The sequence below is a fragment of the Pseudorasbora parva genome, chromosome 17 (genome assembly GCF_024679245.1).
Source record: "Pseudorasbora parva isolate DD20220531a chromosome 17, ASM2467924v1, whole genome shotgun sequence".
NCBI classification, from domain to species: Eukaryota; Metazoa; Chordata; class Actinopteri; order Cypriniformes; family Gobionidae; genus Pseudorasbora; species Pseudorasbora parva.
In genome coordinates this window covers 6,739,273-6,765,931 of record NC_090188.1, presented here as the reverse complement: position 1 = coordinate 6,765,931, position 26,659 = coordinate 6,739,273, and the positions used below count along the sequence as shown (strand labels likewise).

The following is a 26,659-nucleotide window of genomic DNA, read 5'->3' as shown; positions in this document are numbered from 1 at the left end:
TCATGTAAAATCTTAAACTCATTTCTTTATTGCAGAAGCATTAGATTTGGCCTTTTAGATGGTGATGAATAGCATCCATTGATGTCAGCATTCCCCATCAGGAAAGTTTTAAACAGTTGCTTCCACAGCAGGAATAAATATACATTTAACACACGAGAGAAAAGCCTCAGTGACTTTTGAGAACAGTGAAGGCACCAGGACACGCCGTCCGTCTAGTGCAACAGCAACCCAAGAGTCACAGATGATTGGGACAAAAGTAACGCAATCATGTTTATCAAGCTCAAATCGGCCCACAAAAATAAATATCGGGGGCATGTCTTATCTATATTATTGACACGTATCATCTCCAATCAAGAGTTCAGAGCGCATTTGGTCTTTAGTGAAGGAAGCGGATGCTCATCTTTTGTTCGACGTCCACTTTTTCCAACACCTGAGGAACAAAAAAGAGGCCTTTTAAAAGGAATAGTTCAAAACTAATTTTGGCATTATTTAAAATCACCTTCATCGTGTCATTCTGATCCTGTATTGTCATCCGTGAAACACAAAAGGAAAACTATGTTGGACTATCCCACAAATACTTTGAATTCTTTCCCCCGTTTGGGGATTACCTTGGTGAACTCATTAAATGAGATGCACATGTCTCCATTAGTGTCAGCCTCTTGTATAGTTCTGTCTGCAATGCTTCCCAACTGCTCATCAGAAATATTCACTCCCACCATCATTCTCAGCACCTGAAAGAAAAAACAAAAACAAGTTTGAGTTTTTCACCTCTCCACCGCTGGAACTTTGACCAGGAACTTTGGACTTTGGGGTGATACTGTGTGTTTTTCGACCGCAGAGACAAGGGTTTAAATGAAGGTCAGGGTAAAAAATGTTCACTTTTTCAAGGTTCAGGAACTTTCAGGGGTGGGACTTGGGTGCTGAACATGCTGATTGGTTGAGTCCATGCAGCATTTTATTCCAAAAACATTTTAAAAAGTCTGTTGAGGTGCATGCAATGGAGTTAAAAAAAATATGAATGATGGACAGACGACGAGGTTCAGGCTTTTCTTAAGCTTATATGGACGAAATCCAGTGGGAACTGGAAAGTTGTGCGTCTTGCATCACCGGACTTATTTGCCTGATAACCACGGTACTTTAGACCAGGGGTTTTCAAACATTATGATGCAAAGGACCCCCAAATATAAACCTTTTATGGGGGACCCCTTTCCTAAATCCATCAATATATTTTATGTATATGTAAAAACACTAAACATTTAAACCGTTAGATAAATAGTAAGTGTGACATTATAAATACAATATATTGTTTTCAAACTTAAATTGGCTATACTTAATGGTGGATGTATAAACCTGAAGAACAATTTTCATTTAAAAATTATTATATAAACAACTTACACTTATGTATGCAAGCAGCTTATGTACTGCGTTAAGAACACTGCTTTAAAACCCCAGTGAGCAAAATAAAGGGGAATATAGTGAGAAAAAACTCAATACAATTCTGGAAAGTGTTGTAAGGAGAAAGCAAGAAAGGAGAAAACACTGAGAAATGAAACAGTTTGAATGTTCAGTAGACTTTATCCATTTTTGCTTTGTCTTTTTTTTCTCTGTACTGAACCTCAGCATGAAAACAGCAACAGGTCTGGAGGGTCTGGAGAACCTGGGCTTTATTTGGTTTGTTATGTGGTGTCCTCTAGAGGCTAAAAAGCAGACCGCAGTTCTCTATGCACTCACTTTTTTCCCCAAATGGCTCATTTCATGATGAATAAAATAAGGCAGGAATGAAAAAGACATACTAAAACCTTTGGATTTTTAAAGTCAGAAACCTGAATAATTCAAATACAATCATGAAATGTACATGCCTATTCAGTGTTGGCCTACCAGATGCATTAAAGTAATACAAGTAAAATGAATTCTACATATTAAAGGTGCACTATGTAGTATTTATGCAGTAAACTATCCAAAAACCACCAGGCCAGTGTTATATATATTTTGTTCAGTTGAGTTCTTAGAATATCCCAAATGTTTCCAACTATTTGTAAATTGTGAGAAAACTGCTATTTTCGAAGGAGCCGGGACGTGTGAGGGATGTGCCTGTCAGTAACATCATATCTGCGTTACCCTCGGTTTCCAAACAAGTGTCACAGCAGCCGCTGAGCGAACGCACAGAGTAATGCCATAACAAAATTTTAAACACACTTAAATGTATCTAATATGAAAAACTGCATTACCTCATACTCATGACTGGAAAAGCAAAAAGAAAAAAAAGAGAAAATGGTGCCGGCGACTGTGTCCTGTCATAATAAAAGTCCCATTGCTTGTGAGCCATGTGATCGGCAAAAATTGCTCCAGCTGGCAAATTTAAGTGTTATGATTGATACCGCAAAGGGTGAATTCTAATGGTCTGAGAGTGGAAAAGGTTATTATAAACTATGCAACCAAAATTTTGACAAAAAATGACTAATAAAATAGAGTGAAGATTTAATCTAGAAAGAAGATAGAGCTCTGTGAAGAAACAGAACAATAGAATAGGATGCATGTGGTTGCACATCACATGTTAATAATAATAATAATAATAATAAATATAAAGATTTTTTAAGCTAAATTAACATTAAACTGTTAAGTGCTTGCACAAAGTTTTATGCATTTTGTATTTAGGAACACATCACAAAGCACATCCATGGCAGCTTTTTTTTTTTCATTCAGATTTTCATGGCGAAATAGAAGAGTTAAAATAGAAGAGTACACTGCAAAAAGATAATTTTCTTACTTAGTATTTTTGACTTGTTTCTAGTCAAAATATCTAAAAATTCTTAGGTTATAAAACATTTACTAGACAAGTAAAAATTATTGTCTTTTTTTAGGAAAACAACTCAAAATTAAGAGATTTTTGGCTTAAAATAAGCAAAATAATCTGCCAATGGGGTAAGAAACATAATCTTGTTTTCTGTTTGAATTAAGATTATTTTTCTTACCCCATTGGCAAATTATTTTGCCTATTTTAAGCAAAAACTATTAATTTTGAGGTATTTCCCCCCCCAAAACAAGACAATTACTTTTGCTTGTCTAGTAAATGTTTCTTGTTTTAAGAATTTTTTGATATTTTGACTAGAAACAAATCAAAAATACTAAGTAATTTTTTTTGCAGTGTAGATTATATTTTTACTTTTATATTCTTCTTTTCCTCTTTGATAGTAAAAGTTAACAAAATATTTCCCTGAAGTCCCCTGAACTGCACCGGATTGACCCTTTGAAATCCAGCTGGAATGACTAAGAGCTTTCCCTGTCTGACAGAGCATCTTCCGAGAATATGAATAGCTGGTTTCAGGTGACAAGGGCATGCGAGTCAGAGCGTCATTGTTCAGACGGTACAGAACGTTCTTTTGTTTCCCAAGTCAGAGCCGAGTGCAGAGGCTTTCTGTTGTACGTCACTGAGTACGATTCTCTTACCTGGAGCAGCTCGTCTCTGGAAATCTTGTCGTCTCTGTCGAGGTCGTATAACCGGAAAGCGACTGTGAAGAAATAAAAGAAAAATCGAAATATTATGAATGCATTAAAATTGCAACATTGTCTACATGAACACACTGCAAGGGAAGGCGGCAGAGATAAAGAGTAGCTGTGAACTAAAGCAGGTTTCAGAGAATCTTTAAAAAACCAGCAAATTATGTTTAAGATCAGGATCAGTTCAAGCTCTGTGTTTTCTTTCGGGGAAATGCCATTTTGCCTGCTTATACGTTTTTTTTAAAGATACAGAAGAAATAGGACAGATTTTTCTGGTCAGAATTTTAATTTTTTATTTTCTAAAAATTTTCTAAAAATTTTCTAAATAATTTTAATGTGTCTTAAAGGGCATTAGATGAGTTTTGCAATCATTATGTTTACATTTTAAACCAAAAACAGCATTTGAGATGGTCATTTATTTTTGTAAATCAGTTAAAACTGGCCGTTTTAATGAACATTCTGCCACTTGATTCAGCTATTTGTGTACAGTATATTACTCGAAGCATTTAAAAATGTTAATAGAGGCCCTGAAAACGTTTCTCATATGTTCAAATGCTTAAGCAAAAATACATGTACGCTACTGTTCAAAACTTTGGAGTCGGTTTTCTATCCGTAATGTAATATTCCTGTGATCAAAGCTGAAATTTTAGCATCATTACTCCAGTCTTCAGTGTCACATGATCCTTCAGAAATCATTCCAATATGACGATAATAACATTTCTGATTATCAAACAATTGTGCTACTTAATATTTTTGTGGATTTTTTTTTTCAGGATTCTTTGATAAATAGACATTTCAATAGAACCGTGTTAAATTAAAATTTGAAATCTTCTGTAGCATAATTAACTTTCACTTTTGATCAATTTAATGCGTCCCTGCTGAAAAAAAAAAAGAATACATTTATTTTATGTAACGGTATGTTATCCATTAAATGGTTTGGATGAAAGCTCCAAAGCAATTATCAAGCATGCAAATAGCTTGTGTCCAAAACATTTAACGGATAGTATCTCATTGGGTCAGTTTCAAAGACTAAGAAGATCAAGACTCAGACTTTAATCATCTTGCTTCTGATAAGACAAACCGTTTCAAACAGAGAGGACGTGAAAAAAAAGTGTGCTGGATCAGGCCTTGAATAAAGTAACAACTACAACAAGATGACCGACTTAAAAAGAAAAGCAAGAATAACAGCTCCAGATAACCATATTTTGTTATGGAATATAGTACTGCTGAAATTAATAAGAACTGGGAAATTAATAAGAACTTAATCAAAGTGATCCAAGTCTATGAAATTCGTTAGGAACCTCGAATTGTGAGCTATAAAAATGCTTCCATGTTTAAAGACAATGACTTGCCTGCTATTAAACGGAGAACGTGTTTGGACAGAGAAATAAGGGATGTTTAAGTGTGGACATTGCAATGACTGTGAGAACCAAATCATTTGCAGATGTTTGCATGAAGAAAATGTTTCCAATTATATAATATATTAATTATAAGAGTATATATGTTATTTATAGGCTTCAATGTCATTTTAATTGATTCAATGTGGGCCAGACAAAATGTAGATTGCAAAATAGATTATGGGATCACAAAAATGCAGTTTGTACAAGAAACAGACCCAATGGCAGTAAATTATGCATCTGTACATGATTTCAATCCATCTACTTAAAAAAAAGATTGGTTTGGAAACAGCTCCTGCATCTAAATATGCTTACTTTCATGGTTGGAGAAAAACAGTATGTGAGCCGAGTAAGTATATCTGAATTCACAGTATTCATAAAACAGCCGAAAAGTACCCAGATGACCTATTACTCCTGCTGAGCTTCTGAAGAATACGTTCAATGGGCACTTTACTATCCTATGAGGCCACGGGAGAGGATTTGTGAATGAAAGTGAAAGGATGCAACTGACGCTGTATATCACATGACAACGAAAACATGATGTACGTCTGAATTTAACTCAATTATATAGACAACATACTGTTTAATGATCGCAAAGTAAGTTTCAAACCAAATGTAGTACCTACCTACTATATTCAGTTTTCACATAACGTCCCAGGCCTTGCATTACAGGAACGCCCACCTGGTGGTTTCAGCAACATGAAGGCTTTCCTCCATTGCCTGCCAGTCTTTTTTTTTTTTACCAGGTTTGGAGTAGGTTTTAATGTAGTAAGACAGTGATATTAAAAGACCTAATTCAATATACAGCTTTTTGATGTTGAATACTTTGTACAGGCAAGCAAATGAACACAGAATATTAATGCAACAAGAGGTTTCTCATCAAGTGTTTTTCCCATCGAAAACCATTATGAAGAAAACGTGTTGCATTCTAATTCTTGGCTCAAAAAGGAGTAAACTGAATATTTTATCTTTTAATATCACTGTTTTTGTACATGAAGGCACTTTAAGGGTGGGCTGCACTAATAAGGATAATTTAGCCTGGCGTCGCTTCACCCAGATCAGTATTTCCGCATAGTTAATCTGTGTTTAAAATTGAGTGGTGCCAATAAAACCCATATCAGCAAATCCTTGATTAGTGTTAAACTTTGCTTAATTTTTATTTCTTAATTTAATAGAATGTCCTACTGGTTTAAGTAACTGAAATACTGCAGTAGGTGCTGTATATTGATCACAAGGTGCCAAAACTTGCATCTTGTTAGTTGTTCATATATATATCATATTTATTATATATTATATTTTTATAATTATTATAAAAAAAAAATTTTTATTATTATAAATTATTATTATTATATTATTATTAATATTATTATATTTTTTTTATTGACCGTCTTGTTCTGCATTTCTATGGCTGTTTTGCCCTCCAGCGACAGTCAGGTGACTGAAAACTATAAACAGTTTATACGCAGCAAGTGAGTGGATCTATTAGAAAGGGTGATGGAATACAAAGTCCCTTACAAAGTGAAGCCATTCGGATTTTTTTAGTTAAATGCTACCATTTTTCCTGGGTTGAAGGAATTTGATCTAACTTCATTCTTCTAAAATTACTGTTATTATTACTATTAATTGTTTCTCTCGCTCTTCTTTCTTATTTGATGCATGTCATTATACTTTATACTGGTTAACAATAGGATTTCCTGGCCATTCCTGCAATGGATCTTTTGTGGTGCGTCTCACTCAGCCCCCTAGTTCAATAGTCAGGGCACTGATCAGGGAGTCAGCCATTTTAAGGGCTTTTTTAAATCTCAGAATCCTTCCAGTTCACTGAAACGTTCGCTCTCTAAAAAGTCCCAGAATGCACCGCAAAAACCAGGGTGGATTGATGCTCACCATGTTCCCTTAATGGAAGTCTTGAAGCGTGAAACAAATTACGTGAGTCAACATAACGACACACTATTCATGTTTTTAAGAATAGAAAGCGTTATAATATTTCAGCATAAACACATCGCTAGGCAGGTAATGAAGAAAATCTAGCAAAAATGTTTTATTTACGGCTAAAACGTTGCACTTGTATGTAACAAGCAAAAATATTTATCCTAATGTACTTTAAATAACATTAACATGAGTAATAACAGAAAGATAGCAGCTCTGCTGTCATTCATAAATACCAGTTATGATGTTGTACAATGAGGACACTGGGTGCGTTTACATGCACGTTCTTTTATGATTATGATTATGCCTAATAAGCAATGAACATGGTCATGTAAACGCAGTAACCCGTTTTCTTTTATCGGTTTACGGTCATAAACGCCGTAAGCATAAACCGGTCGGGATGGGTAGTTTTTTGCCTCTTACCCTGATTTCGCGCAGCATGTAAATGCATTAACCCTCTAGGCAAAAAGAAGAGTTTACTCGACAAGATGCGTCACTGAATAAAACGGCCCATTTTGTCAAATAGGGTGTCAAATTTCATTCAACCTCCCCTCCACTAGATGGTAGACATGTCGTACTTCATCCCTGACTCATACAAACATCGTCCCTGCGTCCCAATTCGCATACTATCCATCCTAAATAGTATACGAAAATAGAATTAGTATGTCCCAAATCGTAGTATGTTGAAAAGAGTATTCCAAAGATTCCCGGATGGTTTACTATTTCCGGTCCGAATTCACAGTATGGATCGATGGGCACTCTAACGGCTGATATTGCCCACAACCCATTGCGAGTTGGACGAGGATTCGATTAGAACTACAAACGCGGATAAAAAGCGTTAAAAAACTACAAACATGACGGATGTGCGAGTTCGATGGTTAAGTAGAGAAGTTTAGATAAAGGGGTTTGAGTGACCCTATCAATATTTAACCTGACAAAAATATATTTATTCAGTGTTGTCCACATTATATTTCACCTGCAGCAGCATTGTGAACTTTTGTAATGACATTTTTGGCCATTAACTTTTAAATGCATCATTATATTCAAACTGCAAACACATGAGGAGAGTCTCTGCATTAAAGACCCACAAATGGCAGATCAACGAGCGGCTACATTTCTCTCCGATACGGTAGGAGATTAATCTGAATGTGGAGGATTTGAACTGTGACGAATCTGACGATGATTGACAGGGCAGATAAACGGTGACGGGATGCACGTAACTAAGCGACAGAGTCCGTTAAAGATGGCGAAGTAGTATGTCCCGAAGCTTGCATACTTTTCTGCTACACACTCAAAAGTATATACTTTTTCTTCACAAAAAGAGTACATACTTTTAGGACGTAGTATAAGCAGGCGAATTGGGATGCAGCACATGATTCTATACAAAATATACGAGCAAGAGCGCATTGAATCAGTGTAAACAAAAGCGGAGCTGACGTGCGAGTGAGCTGTTTTATCAGAGCATAGTCAACGTCAGCGAGTATTTGCATTAGATTATTATTAATATTATTTTCTAATGGCATCAATAAAGCTTACACGCAATGAAGTGTCAGGACTTCTATTCGCGGACCCTGATTCTGAAGGGAAATATGAGATGACAGTGATTCTGAAAGTGAAACTAAACCTAACGTTACACTAAGCACAAACGGTGGATCATTTGCCCAATGTAGATGGTCCTTTGCCCAATGTCAGTGGTGGGAATAATGTTTCCCGGGGTCCGAGTGTTCATCGCGAAGTTAGCCGGTGTGTTAGTGTTGGGAACGAGGCGGCCGCGGGAGATTTTTGCCGCGCTCACCATGAAGTGTGCGTCTTCTCACCGCGCACCTCTCCGCGATCGCGGCGACAGTATTGTGGTGGAAACTTTATCTAACGCCACTTGGTATGTTAGAAAAGGTCGAAGTATTCATAAGCAAGTTCGGGGGCAACGTGGAGGCAGGGTGGGGAGTCAAAATGACAATAACAGTGGCCGTGGCTGTGCACACTATATCACAAACGCAGGCATTTTTAAGACCCAGATAATTGTAAAGATGTGTTCTTCTCATCTCATTCAGCAGAATTAGAAGAGCATCTGTAACTGCATGAGGATATGAGCCACAAATCTCCCGCTGACACTGTGCACGCTTTATTTAACATCACAACTGACGTAAAATTTTAAAAACTCAGAGTCAGATACAGACATTATTATTTTTGACATCACTAAAAGGAAAAAACCCGGTTTATTAATAAAATCATGTAAACGCGGTTTACTTGCGTTGTCAGTTTACTGGTTTGCATGTAAACGGTGAAAGCTGATTATTTCAATAAGCTGATATTTGTGAGTTATCAGCTTACAGGTGTGCATGTAAACGTGCTCATTGTCGTTGACAGAAATAGAGTTATTGGTGTCCAATGTGTAGTGAACCAGAGTCCTTTACGTCCTTAGCACTGCGCACGATATACTGATTCATGAGTTCGAGAGCTAGGGAACTGATTGGTTTTACCCAACTAATTACATCTACACCAGCAACTCATTTTGTACCTTACACACCAAGCCTGCGGTCTCCCTCTCAAATACTGAAGCCTCCGCGCCTCGCTCGCCCCCCGGTGACCGGTCCCAGTATAGCCGCCCCTCTGTGTTTTCTAATGGACGCGAGGTGAACTAAACAATAAAATTACACTTCAAATATTTTTTTATCCAAAGTTAGTTTATGTCATTGAAGGCAGTTATCATCACGATGATTTCATTTCAAGTGTTCGTTTTTAAAATAAGTTTAATTTTGGTTACCGTAGTTATTTGATGCTATAAAAACGGGGGGGGTGACGTCATGATTGACAGCTGAGATCGACGTCTTCTCTGAGTGAAGTTGTCACTGAGGCACTAACGGACTTTTTTCTAGATTTTTGGGAGCAGATTGGAGCTTTAGCTTTAATTTCTACATTTCCATAACTGTTTATTTCACACCAACATAATTAATTGTTCTGCATCTGCGAGAGTGTGGGCGGGCTTTTGATATCGCGACTGTACTTCCTGCTCTACTTCCTGCGCTCTACTGCGCAACTCCGGTCCCGAAATCGCTACTGCGCAGACTCGGTCCCAAGATGTCCGCGCCGTGCAGGCCGCCTGAAAGCTTCAAATATGGCAAGCGGAAACGGATGATGTCGAGTCGTCCATATTTTTTTACGGACTATGTTACACACTCTGAAGAAAGCAGAAGGCTAAAATGCAGCAGTATGCAGTGTTTTAATGTTCTATTTTGATTAGCCAGGATGTAAATAAAGGCTTTCTTTGTACCAGAAGAAGTGCCTTGGACTCTTTTCTAAAATATATGTGTGAAACCCAGAAGGTCCTTCCAGCAAGTAGCGTTCCAAGATATGAGAGATGTTTGGTTTGAACTTACAGAGGAGTTTGTTGGTCCTGCTGTTGAGTGGTTCTCCAGTATGGTCTTTGTTCTTCTCGTTGTCCTCCACGGGACGAAAATGAGCCAAAGTCCTCATGAAGCCTCTAAAGTTCACCTGATCCTCACTGAGACACATAGAGAGATAGATAGAGAGAGATAGATATATATATAGAGAGAGAGATAGAGAGTGTAACAACATTAAAAACAACATTAAAACTCATATTTTGTTTAATAAGATCCACACCAGGCAACTGGTATCTAAATCTCTATAGGGCCAGACATTGCTAGAGACAAGTTCCCCATGAAAACTGTTGTCCAAATTTAGACTCCTACTTTAAAATGGTTTTTACAGACATTTCCACAAGAAAGTTTTCATGCTTCTAGGAATTTGAGTTCACGGTAAGAACTCGAAACCAAATAAACCATGAAGAAACAAACAACCCATGTGACACACCACCCACACGCCGTGTGTTTTGAGAGAGCAATGACATAATTTGAAGAAGTAACTAAACATGTTGTAACAATCTCAGCCAAAAACTGACACAAAAACTGATAAACTGATATGGAAATTATATCCTCTGAGAAATCCAGATGCATGTGATGAAACAGATCAAGAATTTCCCCCAAAGCTAAACTAGAAAATATTTATACATCCTTCTTTTTAACTTTCAGTTCTTTAATGTATCCTTAAAAACATATTAAGATACATTAACATATTAATGTATCCATAAAAATATTAAGCAGAACTTAAGACTGGAGTAATGGTGCTGAAAATTGAGCTTTGCATCACAGGAATAAATGTCAAAAATACAGTATACAATACTATTGCAATAACAGGTCTAACTTATATTTGAAAATGCCTTCTGAGATGTTACTTACCCCTCTGGGAAGAAGGCATTAATTATACGATCACCAAGAGGATTTATGGCCAACTCGGGAATCCTCTGGAAGTCTTCTCGGCTGAGAGAGAGAGCGAGAGCGAGAGAGTTATTGTGTGTGAGAGGTGTAAAGAGTATCTGAAAACCATGCTCAAGTAAATGTATAGTTACATTGAAGCGGAAATTATTCTATTACAAGTATAACAAGTCACCACCAGATCCAATATCACTTGAGTTAAAGTCTTAAAGCATCTGATTTCAACAGGACAGAATGTAGGCTCAAAGACACTTTAGGCCCTGTTTACACCTGGTGTTATGATGTTTTTTGGATGATCGGATCACAAGTAGATGAGGGAGACACATTCACGCTTACAACTGCTGTTTTAATTGGTTTCTTTTGTCCATTTCCAACCACTTCTGTCCCGATTTCATCAAAGGGAGGGTCAATTCTAGTGATGGGACGATTATAGGTTTAACGATACACCACAATAAAATGCCGGTCAGTATTATCGTTTATCATTTAATTATCATTAAAACCATGTTTGATTATCATGATTTTGAAAACTCGCTGTAAATCATGTCCAGCCAGCATCAGTCTCTGCAACATTGTTTTTTGAATGAGAAGAAATGGTGGAAGGCAGTGGCAGCGCTCTGGAGATTTTTTTAGCCTTCTAAAAGGACCAGATCTGAGATGTGGTCATATTTTAGCTTTTACAAAAGTCCTGAGGGAAACTTAAAGGTGCCCTAGAATGAGTTGAAACAATATGTTTAATTGTTCTCCGATATCTACATATAGGGTATGTGACTTATTTAAGGGTTAAAATTGTCCAGATATGGTTTTACAGGTCCATTTATAACCCCAAATATTGTCCCTAGGATGTAATGCTCTGTTTTTGCTTTATTTGGAAGGGTCATGAATATTAAATGTGGAGTTCGGCTCTGATTGGCTGTTTCACGGCACCGCTCAGTGACAGAAACACATCTGCCATATACTATCAATCATGGAGAGATTATGCATCCAACTTTATGTTTGATCCTGTTTCTGACGAAGATAAAGATTTTGAGGAACAACCAATTGTTTTGAGATTGGAAATAGATGCTTTTGAGTGGTAAGTTTAGTCTTTATTTTTAGCAAGACTTCAAAACACAATCCTGTGCTTTCCATTCTGAGACAGTTGAGCTGGGAAAAAAGATGGCGTCCGAAAGTTGTGTTTGTTGGTCAGTTTGTGTGTAAATGTATGTTTTTTACCAATATTTTCCATTTCTGATGTAATTTCTTGCGAGAAATTACTAATGTAGTAATTAAATATGCGTTTAGTTTTGACCAAAGGACGCTCTATTTTGCTAGGTTAATTAGATCATTAACCTGTTACACTGCCTTAGAAGTCTCGTAAGGTGCCTTCATGCATAAAGCACTGCCTTACAAGTCATTGTCTGATAAGGCAGCGAGGCAACGAGTCAGCTGCCTGGATTTTCAGACGCAGCCACAGTCTCTCTTGAAACCAACACGGAAGTTACTTAAACTGAAATTCATCGACAGGCCGTTAGAGAAAGGCTCCAAAAGGGAGTCAAATCTGTATCTCCCCCATGTTAAAAGGCCCAACTTTACAGCAGAAAAAAAAACATTTTTACAATCTGGTACAAAATGTAGTTTTGGTATATACAGCTAATTTTGCCCTTCATAACAACTGTGAATGGGTGCATTTTTTTGTATAACTCATCTGTTTAAATTATACTAAACCTAAAAGTTCTGCATAAATAAGGCAGTGGCCTCTTCAGTGACAGGTGAATATCCACTATGGTCGGGCTAGGCGGGCGTGGTTTCAGCAACCAGACACCTCAGCTCCACCTCTTCGTTCATTTTCAGTTAACTGGGAGTGACGCGCTGCCAAGATAGCCGCTTAAGATGTCAAAAATTATCTTCAGAAACCAACGGGTGATAGACACTACGTACATATTTTTTTAAAGGCTATATGTGCTATGCAAAATATAACAAGGGCTGTGTCCAAAAACGTATGCAGCTGACTTGTTGCCTCACTGCCTTAATTAGGCAATGACTTTGCAGGCAGCGTTTGCGCACAATTTAATAATCTACAGCAAAACAGAGAGAGATTTGGTGATAATCAAGCAAATATTTAATTACTTCAGTCATTCTTTCACTAGAAAGGACATTAGAAGTGGAAACTTTCAGACGGCACCTGTATGTTTTAGCTCTACTGTCACTGAATGGAAAGCACAGGATTGTGGGATATCAAAGGCAGCGAAGGACACATATATGCTGCCTTTAAAAATAAATCAGATGAAGGTCTCTCAGGAGACAGGAAGTGAACCAAATGCCTTCTTACTTTGGAATGCATCCTCCGAAAGAAAGCAGTTTTCAGACGCAGCAGAGTAACTGCATTATTCATAACTAATGTATTGGAGTACATTATATACACACTTCAAAAGACACCTAAATACATTAACTAATTACATTTACTCAAATACTTCACACCACTGTAGCGTGTAAATGCGTTTCGGGTGAGTTTCAGGTTTTACAAACTAGTCGGAAACGAGTCGGGTGTAACGTTGTAATGAAATAACACGAGAAACCATCCTTTTTTAATAATAAAATCAAACTTCTTCTGAGAAAGTCATTACCTGAACAGTTTTGCTATAACAATGATAAGCAATTTTTTCCCCAGTGAAAAGTAAATCTGCTGAAACATTTGATATGGCTTGATTGCTTTACAGATTGTTACTTTGAGCCAGTGAGTATTATTCTGCATGCACACGTCTCTGTGCTCTTGGGTTGACATTGGACCAAGTAATGTGTATAAAGCCATACTTCACAGAAAAGCCCAACCCTAATTCTGTGAAAATGGGCCTTGTTAAAAGTATAGTTTGACGACTACCCTTTTATTGTTCATCTGATCCGAGTAATAATAATGCGCTTACAGTGCAGAGTCAGTCAGCGTAATTAAAACCCTAATCCCATTACGATGATGAAAAAACTGTTTTGTAAAAGATTATTTATGGGAGTAACTTTCTAGGGCACAAGGAAAGTGGCCGCGGCGGTGACCTCCACACTCAGACGACACACACACACCTCACCGCCCTGATTTCAGAGGATATTTATTGTTCAAACACAAGCGCCCGTGCCTCTAATCTCAGTCTGACGGATGTTTGGGGTGACAACAAACACAGCAGGTCATCAACACGGTTATGTGCTGCTTTTGGGATTTTTTTTTTATACTAACCATATCGCTGAGGACGTTTGTTGAAGTAACCATCATGTCAGCGGGTTTTAAACCACAGAGGATGTTGCCATTTAAAACAAACAATTATAACAAGAACAACCTGTGACTTCAGCATATTTGGGCAACAGAATCAGTTTCGTTTTTTATAAGGCAAGTCACGAAAATCATTCAAAAAAATGCATCACAAAAGTGTCAGTTTTCAAAGGAAAAGTTGAATTTGGCTTATTATACAGCACCGTTCAAAAGTTTGGGGTCCGGATCAGCTGTATTAATGTTTCTGAAAGAAGTCTCTTGCTCACCAAAGTTGCATTTATTTGATCATAAATACAGTAAAAACAGCAATATTGCAAAATATTATTACATTTTAAAGATTTCTATCTGAATATATTTTAAACTAATCTATTCATGACAGGATTTTTTGATGGGTAGAAAGTTCAAAAGAACATTATAATTGCGTTTACTCTCACTTCTAAACAATTTATCCTTGCTGAATTTCTTTCAAAAAACAAAAACAACAAAACTTACTGATCCTAAACTTTTGAACAGTAGTGTACTTTGATTTTTATTTGTGATCCTGAACCACAAAGCCAGTCATGGACATTATTTGGCCAGGATACAACTATTTGATTTTTTTTTTATTTTTTTTATAGTATTAACATAAATTAATATTGAGAAAATCACTTCAGCCATGCATATTACTACTAATAATAGTTTATATATATATATATATATATATATATATATATATATATATATATATATATATATATATATATATATATACACTAAATATCTTCATTGAACATGATCTTTACTTAAAATTTTTGCATAAAAGAAAAATCAATAATTTTGACCCATGTATCGTTTGCTATTGCCTGTTTTTTGTGGTCCAGGGTCATACTTTATTTTGTCAATTTAGTCAATCTGAATATGACTGTACATATTACAATTTAACCCTCTGATGCAAGTCAAAATTTACAAATTATATTCAGAACTTTATTTTAGTTTGATCATGTTTTATCAGAATTTAATTGTTTTTCTTTTTGCATTGACAATAATGCAATCTGTCCTTCCTCACAGGTTAAAAGTTTGTCTTAATGGAATAGCACACTATCCTTTGAAACTCACATTAATAATATCACGCGGACTACATACTTCCACTTGCGTAATATTCACTGTCTACGTCCCTCTCAACCAACAATACCGCAGTTCTTATTCATCTATTAGTCACTTCGCGTAAACTATGGCAAAATTCTGAAGCACTTGTTCTTTCTAGATCTCCTTCAACTGAGCACATTTCTCCAGTCCTTCAGCAATTACAGACGCTTCCAGTAAAGTATAGAGTTGAATTTAAGAGCTTGCTACTTACAAGTCACTTCATAATTTTGCACCCCAACACCTTACTCAACTTCTCCATGTTTACACTCCATCACGTGCTCTCAGATCTTCATCTTCAATTTCTCTTGTGGTACCTCGGATTCAGCTGACTACCATGGGTGCCAGATCTTTTAGTTTTGCTACCCCCCGCCTATGGAACTCCCTTCCTCTTGATGTTTGCAAAAGCAATTGTTTATTGACTTTTAAAAAGCGTCTTAAGACATATCTTTTTAAACAGGCTTTTTAATAATATGTTTTATTGAGTCTTGATTGCTCTTTATCTGTATATGCAGAGTGTTCGTTGTGTGTTTTGTCTTGTGTAGTGATCTGTATTTTTGTTTATGAGGTGACCCTGGGTATTATGAAAGGCACCATTAAATAAAACGCATTACTCTTATTATAATTATTTATGTATTATTTTTCTATTTTTGGGGATTTTGATAAATTATATTTATGAAATTGTTTATCAAATGTGAAATTAAAAAAAGTTGAAATGTATTGTTAATTTATTCATTTATATGGCTATGTCCTGTCCCATTATGTTCCCATGTCCCGTTTATATTAGCCTGGTTTTACCAGACTCTCGTACATTTCATTTGTACATAGAGTCTGGCCACTCTCCATTGACAAGGGTTTATTTCCGCGAAGGCAGGTACTCTGTTGAGGTTTAAAACTATTGGATCTGCCCTGAGCCACTCTGGATCTGCCATAACCAATCGCTAACATTTGGTCGTGACGTATGTCATGCGCCCTTCGCCGGTTTCACTCATGGAAATCCGACAAAATAAAAGTGCACATGAAGTGCCACCTCAGTAATAAAACCATAGGATAAAACCTAAAACTCGTGCATTCGGATTGTGATTTATTCACGCCACGGTGGAGAGAACGCGGCGCTCACGTGGTCCGTAACATCATTGTATGCTGTAAATAAAATGTCATATGCTTGGTATGATAATAAATGCTGCTATAAATAACGGTGCTTATTAAATAAATAAATAAACTAAATAACGGTAAAAAGTGCTTTTATTTTAATTTGTTTGAGCGGTGATGAAATATATTGCTCTTCTAAATACTTGGCAGCATTTTAAGGAAATACAAGTCTATAAATGCATCCTAATAACAGCAAAGCAACCGTATGGTGTTCTGCTGTGGTCAAAAATGATTACAAACAGTGAATTTTGAAGTGATATACTGTTGAAAACTCAGAGATGTGGATTCGGACAGCTAAATCAACACGGCCGGGGATTTTTCCGCGGGTGGTGAGAGACGGATGGCAATAAAATCCCTGACTAGTCCATGTAACTTAAATGATGGCAATACCTTCCGACACCACGAGAAACAGTTACCGTCCGAATAGCTTCAGCCAACTCCTTCCTCACTAACGAAGCGATCTGGAAAATCAAACTTTTCCCGAATTTACCCTGTTGGAGGGCCACAACATCATGGCCACCAACAAACCCCAGCAAAGACTGTTATTGCTCCGGCTTTAACTTCTGGATATTCGGCAGCGGTGCGGTGCCACAATGCAATGAATGGTTTAGTTTGCATTACTGAACTACAACTCAAACTAGCGCTCGACATCAACGTCATCGTTCTCAGCCACTCCCTCTGTTCGCTGATTGGACCGGTAAAAAATTGTTCGGAGAAAACCTAAGACTACACAGCAGTCCCAGACGTAGTACTGAAGGAAAATGAAAATTGAGCGGAAGTATGGCTGTCAACCATACTTTAACCATCCAACCTGACAGAACTGGAGAGGATCTGCAAGGAGGAATGGCAGAGGATCCTCAAATGTGTGAAAAAAAATTGTTGCATCTTTCCCAAAAAGACTCTTGACAGTATTAGATCAAAAGGGTGCTTTTACTAAATACTGAGCAAATGGTCTCAATACCATGTGATATTTCAGTTTTTCTTTTTTAATACATCTGCAAAAATTTAAATAATTCTGTCAAATATTTTTCTGTCAATATGTGTGCAAATGGCTACAATATAACAGAGTGAGAAACTGAAGGAGGTCTGAATACTCTCCATATCCACTGTAAATCTAAACAAGCCGTTTTCTATATTTATTTAGGTTCACATCTCAAAAAATGTATTTTTCTGTAAGATTTTGTTTGGGTGCAGTACCAAATGCTTCCAGTAAATGAAACTTACTTCCTAGTCATTTTCAATACGCTCATTTATTTTTAAAATGTAGGACCATTTAACCTTTTCAAATCATGTTTTTTTGCGTTCATATAGCAAGTGCTCACAAATTTTAAAAAATTATTCGATGTAGTCAAAATTTCAAAAACAAAAAAAAACTAAATGTAAATCTTTTCTGTAAAAAATGACCAAAGATCACCCGAGGGTTATTTAGAAATGGTACCAATTCATTTTAAGTAATGTTTATTTGTCAAACACAATACTTTGTGCTATAAATGCACTAGTACTGCTATATTTACCAGTACACAACCAGCAACCACAGTGCACAGCTTGCTTTTATCTTCCTTATAACAACCTTTCACTGATAAAAATCATAGTGTGTACAGAGGTCACCCCAGTTCTAAGGACACACATAGGACATTACGCAAACCACCATGGCAATGTCACTGTTCATTGTAGCTTTGTCACTGGCCTTGAGCGCTCTCTTTTACAAGGAATATTTACAAGAAGTGTCATAATTTTTAGCAGTGTAACAGGAAAAGTCTTTCATAGTCAAAACTCAAACAGAGCTAGACATTCCTTAACATATTAACTTGCAGAGCCTGAGGCTGGAGTGAATGTTAAATTAAAAGCGAGTGAGCAGATATAACAGAACTGCTTGTGTAATACCTGCTTCCTCATGGGCCAAAGGTGTTGAAACATCACATGGTTAAAGTTCAGTATTTCTCATGTAACTCGTGTGTCTCGTACCTGAGCGCTCCGTTCTCTCCTTTATCGAGACTGTGGAAGCGGCTGTAGAGACGAGTGATCTGACTGTGGGAGACTGTAACACAGAAACAAAAAAATGAAGTCTTGTTAAGAACAGTGAACATTCAAGTCACTTATGTGATCATCAGTCTTATCTGAATGATCTAACATACCAGAAATATATCACACTAGACAAGATAATGAGCGCCTTATATCTCAGGTAAGTTATCAACAACTGAGATCAGGATTACAGGGGTAAATTAAAGACTTACATTTAAGGAATATATTGAAGGGACCCCAATACACACTATATTATCTAAATGTAAATGCCTAGAGAGAAACACAAGATGATGCATTTCTAATGCATCAGAGTTTAAAAACACACCTTCCAACAGATATCTAGTATTTTTTAATTCAATACATCATAACCCAAACACCTCATAACATGACCTTTACTGTAATTTCAGATTGTGCTCCTCAGTATCTGCCTTGTTTTTTCCAGTGCAATAGTCTAAAGATTCTTAAAGGGGGGGTGAAATGCTGTTTCATGCATACTGATCTTTTTACACTGTTAAAGACTTGGAATCCCATACTAAACATGGACAAAGTTTCAAAAGTTAAGGTGGACGTTTGATGGGAGTATTTCTTTGTCAAAAATACTACTTCCGGTTAGTCATAAGTTTCGGCAAGTTTTTTGCGATCATGCGTCCCCTTTGACGTTAATGGGGGCGGAATTTCCTTGTATGGGCCTTACGGACAATTCTACCGGAAGCGTGTGAGAGAGAGAGAGGGAGAGAGCGAAAGCAACAGGCTATGCCCATCAAAGCGCTCGTAGGCTGCGCTGCACAGGTAATGTGCACAATTAACAATGACATCAAAAAGTGCGTTTTTGGTTGCCAGACCAAGACAGTCCTGCACAGATTCCCCCAAAACCCCGCGTTAAGGCAACAGTGGATGTAATTTGCTTTTCCGGATCAGCAACTGAGTTGCGCGAATGTTTATATCTGTTCGCTGCATTTCGGTGCCGACTGTTTCATAAACAAGGCCCAGCTTGACGCCGGATTTTCCAATCGCCTAATGCTGAATGATGGAGCAGTCCCAACGTTAGAACCGCGGGCGGTGAGTTAGACTGCTTCAAATGTCTGTGTTTTTGCCTATGCTCATCAAGTAGCCCAAACATGATCACGTATAGTTACTATATATATTACTATATATAGAAATTGATCAATGGAGCATGCGATGTGTAGTGCGTGTACATTTGTTTAGCTGGCCACTATATGTGTAACTTTATGTTTGTGTATTGTAAAAGCACTCAACAATACACAAAGAGGGGGGAAATATGTTGAACTAAATAAGCGCGCTTCTTCATTCAAATGCGCTACTATTCCGTGTCTTTCTATGTAAACACTAACTTAACCTGTCTACACAAACCACGCGTAAACACACAAACACACGTGCACAACTGCACTTCCCACATGTACACCTTCAAAGACAAAAATACGACGATATAATTCAAGTATAAATATGTAAATAACACAAGCCGCTAAGCATATTATATAGTTAGTGTATAACTTGTACCACATACAGACGTCCTGCTCTAGTCGTTTTTGCTGCTGCTCCTGTTCAACTGCAGCCTCTGGGTCTGATTCCGGATCATAGATGTATGGCTGTATCTGATTAAAAGCCATATTTTTATTTTGAATAAAGTTTTTCCCCCGCTGTTAGGGATGACAGCTTTACGACGCACTCGACTCAAACACAATAGCAGCGCGCTGCTGCACACGTCATTATTTAGCTCCGCTCACACGACACGCCCCCACCCGCTCGGCTTTTTTCGGAAAGACTCGGAACAGCGCATCTTTCTTATATAATTATAAAAAAAATAAAGACTTTTCGGAGATATGCAGGATGCAATGCTACTCTATAGGTACTCAAGATTGACATGACACTGACTGAAACTGAGTGTTTCACCCCCCTTTTAAACAAGATGCATTTACGGGAGTTACAAATTACATAAAATATGAAGTCTTGTTTATGAAGTTTATGATTCAAACAAGAAAAAGTGTTTGCCAATGTTTATGTTAATTCAATCGGAGGTTTTCATAACTCATCAACAGAGCATAAACTCATTTTGTTTCAAGATTTTTATATTTGCATCTCAAGTAAATGCAAAGATGTTTAGATCTCTGTATTGGAAAACGGTAAAAACACTGAATGCTTCCTGAAAATGTTTTGTTTGCTACATGAATTTAAGACTTTCTGCTTTGATTTAATACCTTCATTTGTGTAAGGAAAGTCTTTAAAACACACAGAAACCCTCATATATGTATGAAAATATTCAATGTTTTGCAGTCTAATAAATAAAATAAATGTATTTATTTACAGGATATTAGAGATTGTCATTAGCATATGGTTTGATGTGTATGGTGAAGTGAACTTGTTCTTCAATTTAAAAAAATTTAATTAATCAAAACTGCTAAATTACTACAAAAAAGGGAACGCAATTCATAAATAAAAATATCTTTGAATTCTAGCTTAACACACTGAGCATTATATTAACCGACTTCATGAGGTTTAATATACTGCACACTTATTGGGTGCTAGACATGTGCCGATTTTCGATAATGCGATTTATCACGATAATGAATATGCACGATATTGTTATCGTGGGCACTTTAAAATATTGTAAATAATAATTTATTAACAATTCATTTTTTTTTTATAATGCACTCAAGAATACTTTGCCCATCAACCATATAAATGCTCAACACCGTTATTCTGCGTCAAAGGGACACGCGCTTAGATGTAATATGAGAAGCACATGAAGGAGACGCGCTGGTGAAGTGCCGCTCAGTGACAGCAGAGGGCGCTGATGAACTGCAGAATGCTGCGGTTACCCCGGAAACCGCGAAAACAAACAAAACGCGTGTAGTTTTTAAAACAGCCATTCGTTTTTTGTAATCTCAATGTTGTTCATCACAGCACCAAATACTTAATACTTAAAGACTTAATAGGCTATTTATTTTCAAACTTAAACATTTTTATGTTTTAATCTGGACTACAACATGCCCTAATGATTAGAACTGTTCTAATTATTTGTTATTGTTCAGTAAAACTTTGAGACATACGTCTTCATTAGTTAACATGTTAATTCATTATTACCAAACTGACAACGAAAAATTCTTATAAAGAATGAATCATTCTAAGTAATGTTAATTTCTTAGTTACTATTTAATAACATTAAAATCAAAATAACTTTTTTAATGGACCTAAGATAAAACTAACAATGATCAGTATTTCTTAACCAACATTACCAAAAACATTATACTTTCTGTACCAAATGTAGCTATTGCTCAATCTAAGTTAATGCATTAAATAATGAGACATTGTAATTTGTAAGCCTACCTGTTGTTCTTTATAGCCAAATGCTTTTGCACTTTAATCTGTTTGAAAATTGTACTTTTACAGCTCTGAAAAAAAATGAAGAGACCACATAACATTGATTTCTCTTTGATTTCTCTTAATTTTTTTTCCAGAGCTGTATATATTTTTGGTGCATTATTGTATTTAAACATTCAGTTATTTTTGTTATTACAAAAATAGTTCTTAAAGCTGTTATGCTATGGCAACACTTTTTTTGCAACTTATTTCAATATTGTGATAATATCGTATATTGTGATAAAACTTCAGCAATTAATCGCAACATGAAAAATTGATATCGGCACATGCCTATTTCCTTCGAGAGCGAGAGAGAAAACCTATTTAAAGACATTCAATTCATTCATAAACTTGGACATCAGTTCACCTGAATAAAGCTGCTTTGGAACTGTAGCTGGAAATCACTGCACAAATAAACTGTTGTTTACGGTTTAAGACAGTAAAGCCACTATCTGACCACATCAGTGGAACATCTTTCACAACAACTCGGTCTTTGATCAATGAAGTAAATGAATACAGAACAATCCGACATGTTGAATGAAATCACACAGGATACATTCAGCCAAAAGTTGGCACACATTTCAGCCAAAAGTTAAAACTCAAATCACAAAGAGTACTAGTGTGAAATGCTGGACTCTTCCCTGTAGGCTTTGACAGCAGAGGAAGAGAGCGGAAAAACAGACAATTACTAAAAGGAGAGGTCTTCATGTGGCTTTACAGTCAGGAATGTAGTAAAAACACATAAAATAGGTCATGAAAAAACACAAATCTGACCATTAAATCTATGAAATATCAACAGCCTTTCAAAATATTTAAAAAGCTTGCAGACCCTTTGAGTTTGGTTTGTGTGGTCTGCGAAATAAACATATATAGCTCTCCACTAACGTATAAACCGTATCCCCAGACTATTTCTAGATCTTGTTGGGGTGGACGTCTCTCCCTGTGGTTCATCTGTACCGAAGGCCGAAGCACTGAGACGGCAGAGATCAGAAAATGCGACTTTTCCAACCATCATATAACATTTTGTTAACCTCTAATCACAGCTGCACAGGTATAAACAGTGTTAGTGCAATCCAAATATTTGCATCAGGTCAGTGCAGATTAAACCCTGATCCAGACATAACTTCTTCCAGATGTCTGAAAACTATTAATGGCTGGATGATCTGATCTGTTCATTACTCTCAAATGTAGATTCAGATTGTATTGGATTGTAATATTGTATAATATTTATTTAACGCCATGTCAGCAAATAAGGCTACATACATGGCAAAAACTCAATTACAAAAATACACTTTAAACGTATTGAAATCTTTTAGCAGGACTTATATTATTGTTATTTGCTATGCATAGCAATATCGGGAAAATATGTAATATTTTATAAAAAAATTTTTTTTAGGGCTGTCAAAATTAGCATGTTAATGCATGCAATTAATTTATTTAGTGTAACGTCTTATAAATATTTAACGCCATTAACGCAGCATCAGTTTTAGTTTGCTATATGATCTCACTATCATTCATTCAAGTGCTTTTAAACCACCCGAACATGATAATACAAAACTTAAAAGATAGTTCACACAAAAATGAAAATAATGTCATTAATTACTCACCCCTCATGTCGTTTCAAACCCGTAAGACCGTCGGAACACAATTTAAGATATTTTTGATGAAATCCGAGAGCTTTCTGACCCAGCGATTTATTGAACATTTTGAAGGCTCAGAAAGGTAGTACATTTACATTTAATCATTAAGCAGACGCTACAAAAAAGGGGAGAGCAATAGAAGCAATGAAACAAACAAGGCCAACAACCTGTAAGAGCTGTAAGAAGTCTCAGTTAATTAGCACAGCACACTTTTTTTTTGCACAAACAAACTAAACATAGTAAAAACAATATTAAAATAGTCCCCGTGACTGTGTTTGTCAGTCTCCTACGCAGTTTATTTAATTAGTGCAGCACTTCTGATTTCTATGTCAAAACGCCGGTTCTCCATTGTCTTTGTGCTCATGTGAACATGAATTTGTGTTCTGAAGATGGACGAAGGTCTTATGGGCTCGGAACAACCTTGAGGGCGAGTAATTAATGACAAGATTTTCATGTTTTAGATGAACTTACCCTTTAAATCTGTACTGGTGTTTTGTTGTGTTTTGCAACTTTTGTAGCTTTAATAAGCATTAATCTACACTTAATTTATAAATTATGCGGTGAACAATATGGATGTGCTCGAGTGCTGGACTCTTGCATTGTCAATACAATATCTTGACCAAAAATGTATGTTATTTCTTAAAGGACATTTTTTTCAATCACTGAAATAACGTTTCGATCACAGACTCTTAAGCATTTGCTTATTTAAAGTGTATGTATATTGTGTTTATAATGTACTTCAGTATTTGACACAAGCACACCAGCAGCTTCTGAAAATTAGAGATAGTCATCTGTTCCCCTTCACACACCCCACTCATATCACGACAGACACACACAACAGCTCATCTGCCCCATAGAAGAACAGGGGTCAGTTTAATTCAGTGCTTCTGCTCATGAAACCTCTACTAGGCTGATGAGTTCAATTAGGATTGTTATACAGATAGTTGAAGCATAACATGTTGTGAGCCATGTTTCTTCACAAAAAGCAAATATTTGGTGTAAAAATTATAATATTAGGTCCCCCTGTAGACTTTCTAGTTAATATAATTTAGCACACTAGCACTATACTAAAAAGTATAGCTATAGGTCACACCACAGGACATGAAATACTTCCCAAAAGTATGTACTACAGTAATACATGCCTGCATTGCATTACATCAAACCATGTCGTCGTCATCATCATCATCATTCATCAGAACATGTCTTTATTAACACTATTAATCCACACACAGCTCCAATACTCACATCCAGTTTCTTTCTTGATTTCTTCAATGTCCTCTTCTCTGAGTAAAGATGAAGCCCTGGAGCCCATGACTGCTGTTTCTACTGGAGATCAGCTCGAGCTAACACGTGAAATTCACTCCTTATCACTAAACTCAAGAGCTGTAGAAAGCTGTCGGATGAACAGTCAGCCTCCGCAACTGTCTGTCCGGCGTAATTGCCCGCTTGCTTCTCAACTACAGCGAGATCAGGTGCGATCCAAATCAAATCCAGTAGAAAAAGGGAAGAGTTTAAGAGGCTAAGCTAAAGGCAGAGTCAGAGTGCCTCTCAGTGACGTCGGCAAATAGAATAGCGCGCTATGATTGGCCGGCGCGGTTGTCTGTCAAGTGGGCGGGATTTAAAGGGCCAGGCGTGTGATAATTCCTAGAAAAATAATTCATAGAACTAGAATAAAGCGGGTAGAGTGACAATTAAATGGGAATGCCATTTCAGAAAATACAGCATGCACGACATGAGATCATCACAAAAGAACTTTAGGGTTATAAAGAAACCTATATTCAAAGGACAAAACCATATTCTGTTGACCAAAACATTTTAAACCGGCTGCTTTTTTCTTTATAGGCCTAATTGATATGCTATACCTTAAACTATGTGCCTTAAAATAAATTACCTTTTGTTGCAAAAAGAAATAAAATAAAGCATTATTATTATAGGCCTAGTAGTAGTAGTATTTTAAAATTAAGCATTAAATTAAGTACAACAAAATTTCTAGCCTGTTAAAGGTGCAGTGTGTACATTTTAGCGTCATCTAGCGGTGAGGTTGTGAAACGCAAACGTCCAATGCTTGCCCCTTTCGAAGCACATAGAGAAGTTACGGTGGCCGACACAGGACCAAAATGTCGTCTTTGGAGAGAGCAGAGAGTGACTAGCGCTTTGTAGAGCCGTTGTCTGTTTAGGGCTACTGTATACATGACTGCAAAAAATGGTGACTTCACTGCAAAGGACCCGCAGTTTATGACGATTGAAATGGCTCATTTAAGGAAATATAAACATAACGGTTCATTATGTAAGGTCTTTATACGCCACTGAAAACATAGTTATGCATATTATATTGCATTTCTGTCAATATAGATCAGGGGTGGTGAACTCCGGTCCTGGAGAGCCTCAGTCCTGCAGAGTTTGGCTTCAATCAAGCTAATCAAGGTCTGAAGGTTTAATAGAAAGCTGCATGCAGGTGAGTTTTTTCAGGGTTGGAACTGAACTTCGCAGGACTGAGGATCTCGAGGACCAGAGTTCGCCACCCCTGATATAGATCATCATAAATACTATACACTGCATCTTTAAATGGCATCAGAAATGCTCCAGTCACGCTCAGACACGTAAACTATTAATAGCTTGAGAGAAGCTAGAGAATGAAATAACATGATGGAAACAAAGAGTTAGTTCATTGCTCGGGCCTTACAAGATGTTTTGTTCATTGGACTGTTTTTATACTTTATTGGGTAACACTTTATTTTACAGTGTCCTTGTTATGTTAAATGTACATACCAAATAATATCATTATAGTGTATAATTACACACAACTAACCCTCAACCAAAGCCTATTCCGACATGTTGTTAATTAATATTACTCAGTATAATTAAATATATAATTACACTGTAACAATGACACCTTAAAGTAAAGTACAGGGAGTGCAGAATTATTAGGCAAGTTGTATTTTTGAGGATTAATTTTATTATTGAACAACAACCATGTTCTCAATGAACACAAAA

General features: G+C 36.6%; 1 protein-coding gene across 1 annotated transcript; it reads right to left on the bottom strand.

Moving 5' to 3' along the window:
* Nucleotides 1-5: 5 nt before the first annotated feature.
* Nucleotides 6-25,225, bottom strand: chp1 (calcineurin-like EF-hand protein 1). The gene is made up of 7 exons (XM_067422192.1): nucleotides 24,911-25,225; nucleotides 18,591-18,663; nucleotides 11,081-11,161; nucleotides 10,202-10,326; nucleotides 3,448-3,509; nucleotides 609-731; nucleotides 6-430 (listed from the first exon to the last, which is right to left on the bottom strand). The coding sequence occupies exons 1-7, from the start codon at nucleotides 24,975-24,977 to the stop codon at nucleotides 377-379; spliced, it is 585 nt and encodes a 194-aa protein (XP_067278293.1). The 5' UTR covers nucleotides 24,978-25,225; the 3' UTR covers nucleotides 6-376.
* Nucleotides 25,226-26,659: the final 1,434 nt, after the last annotated feature.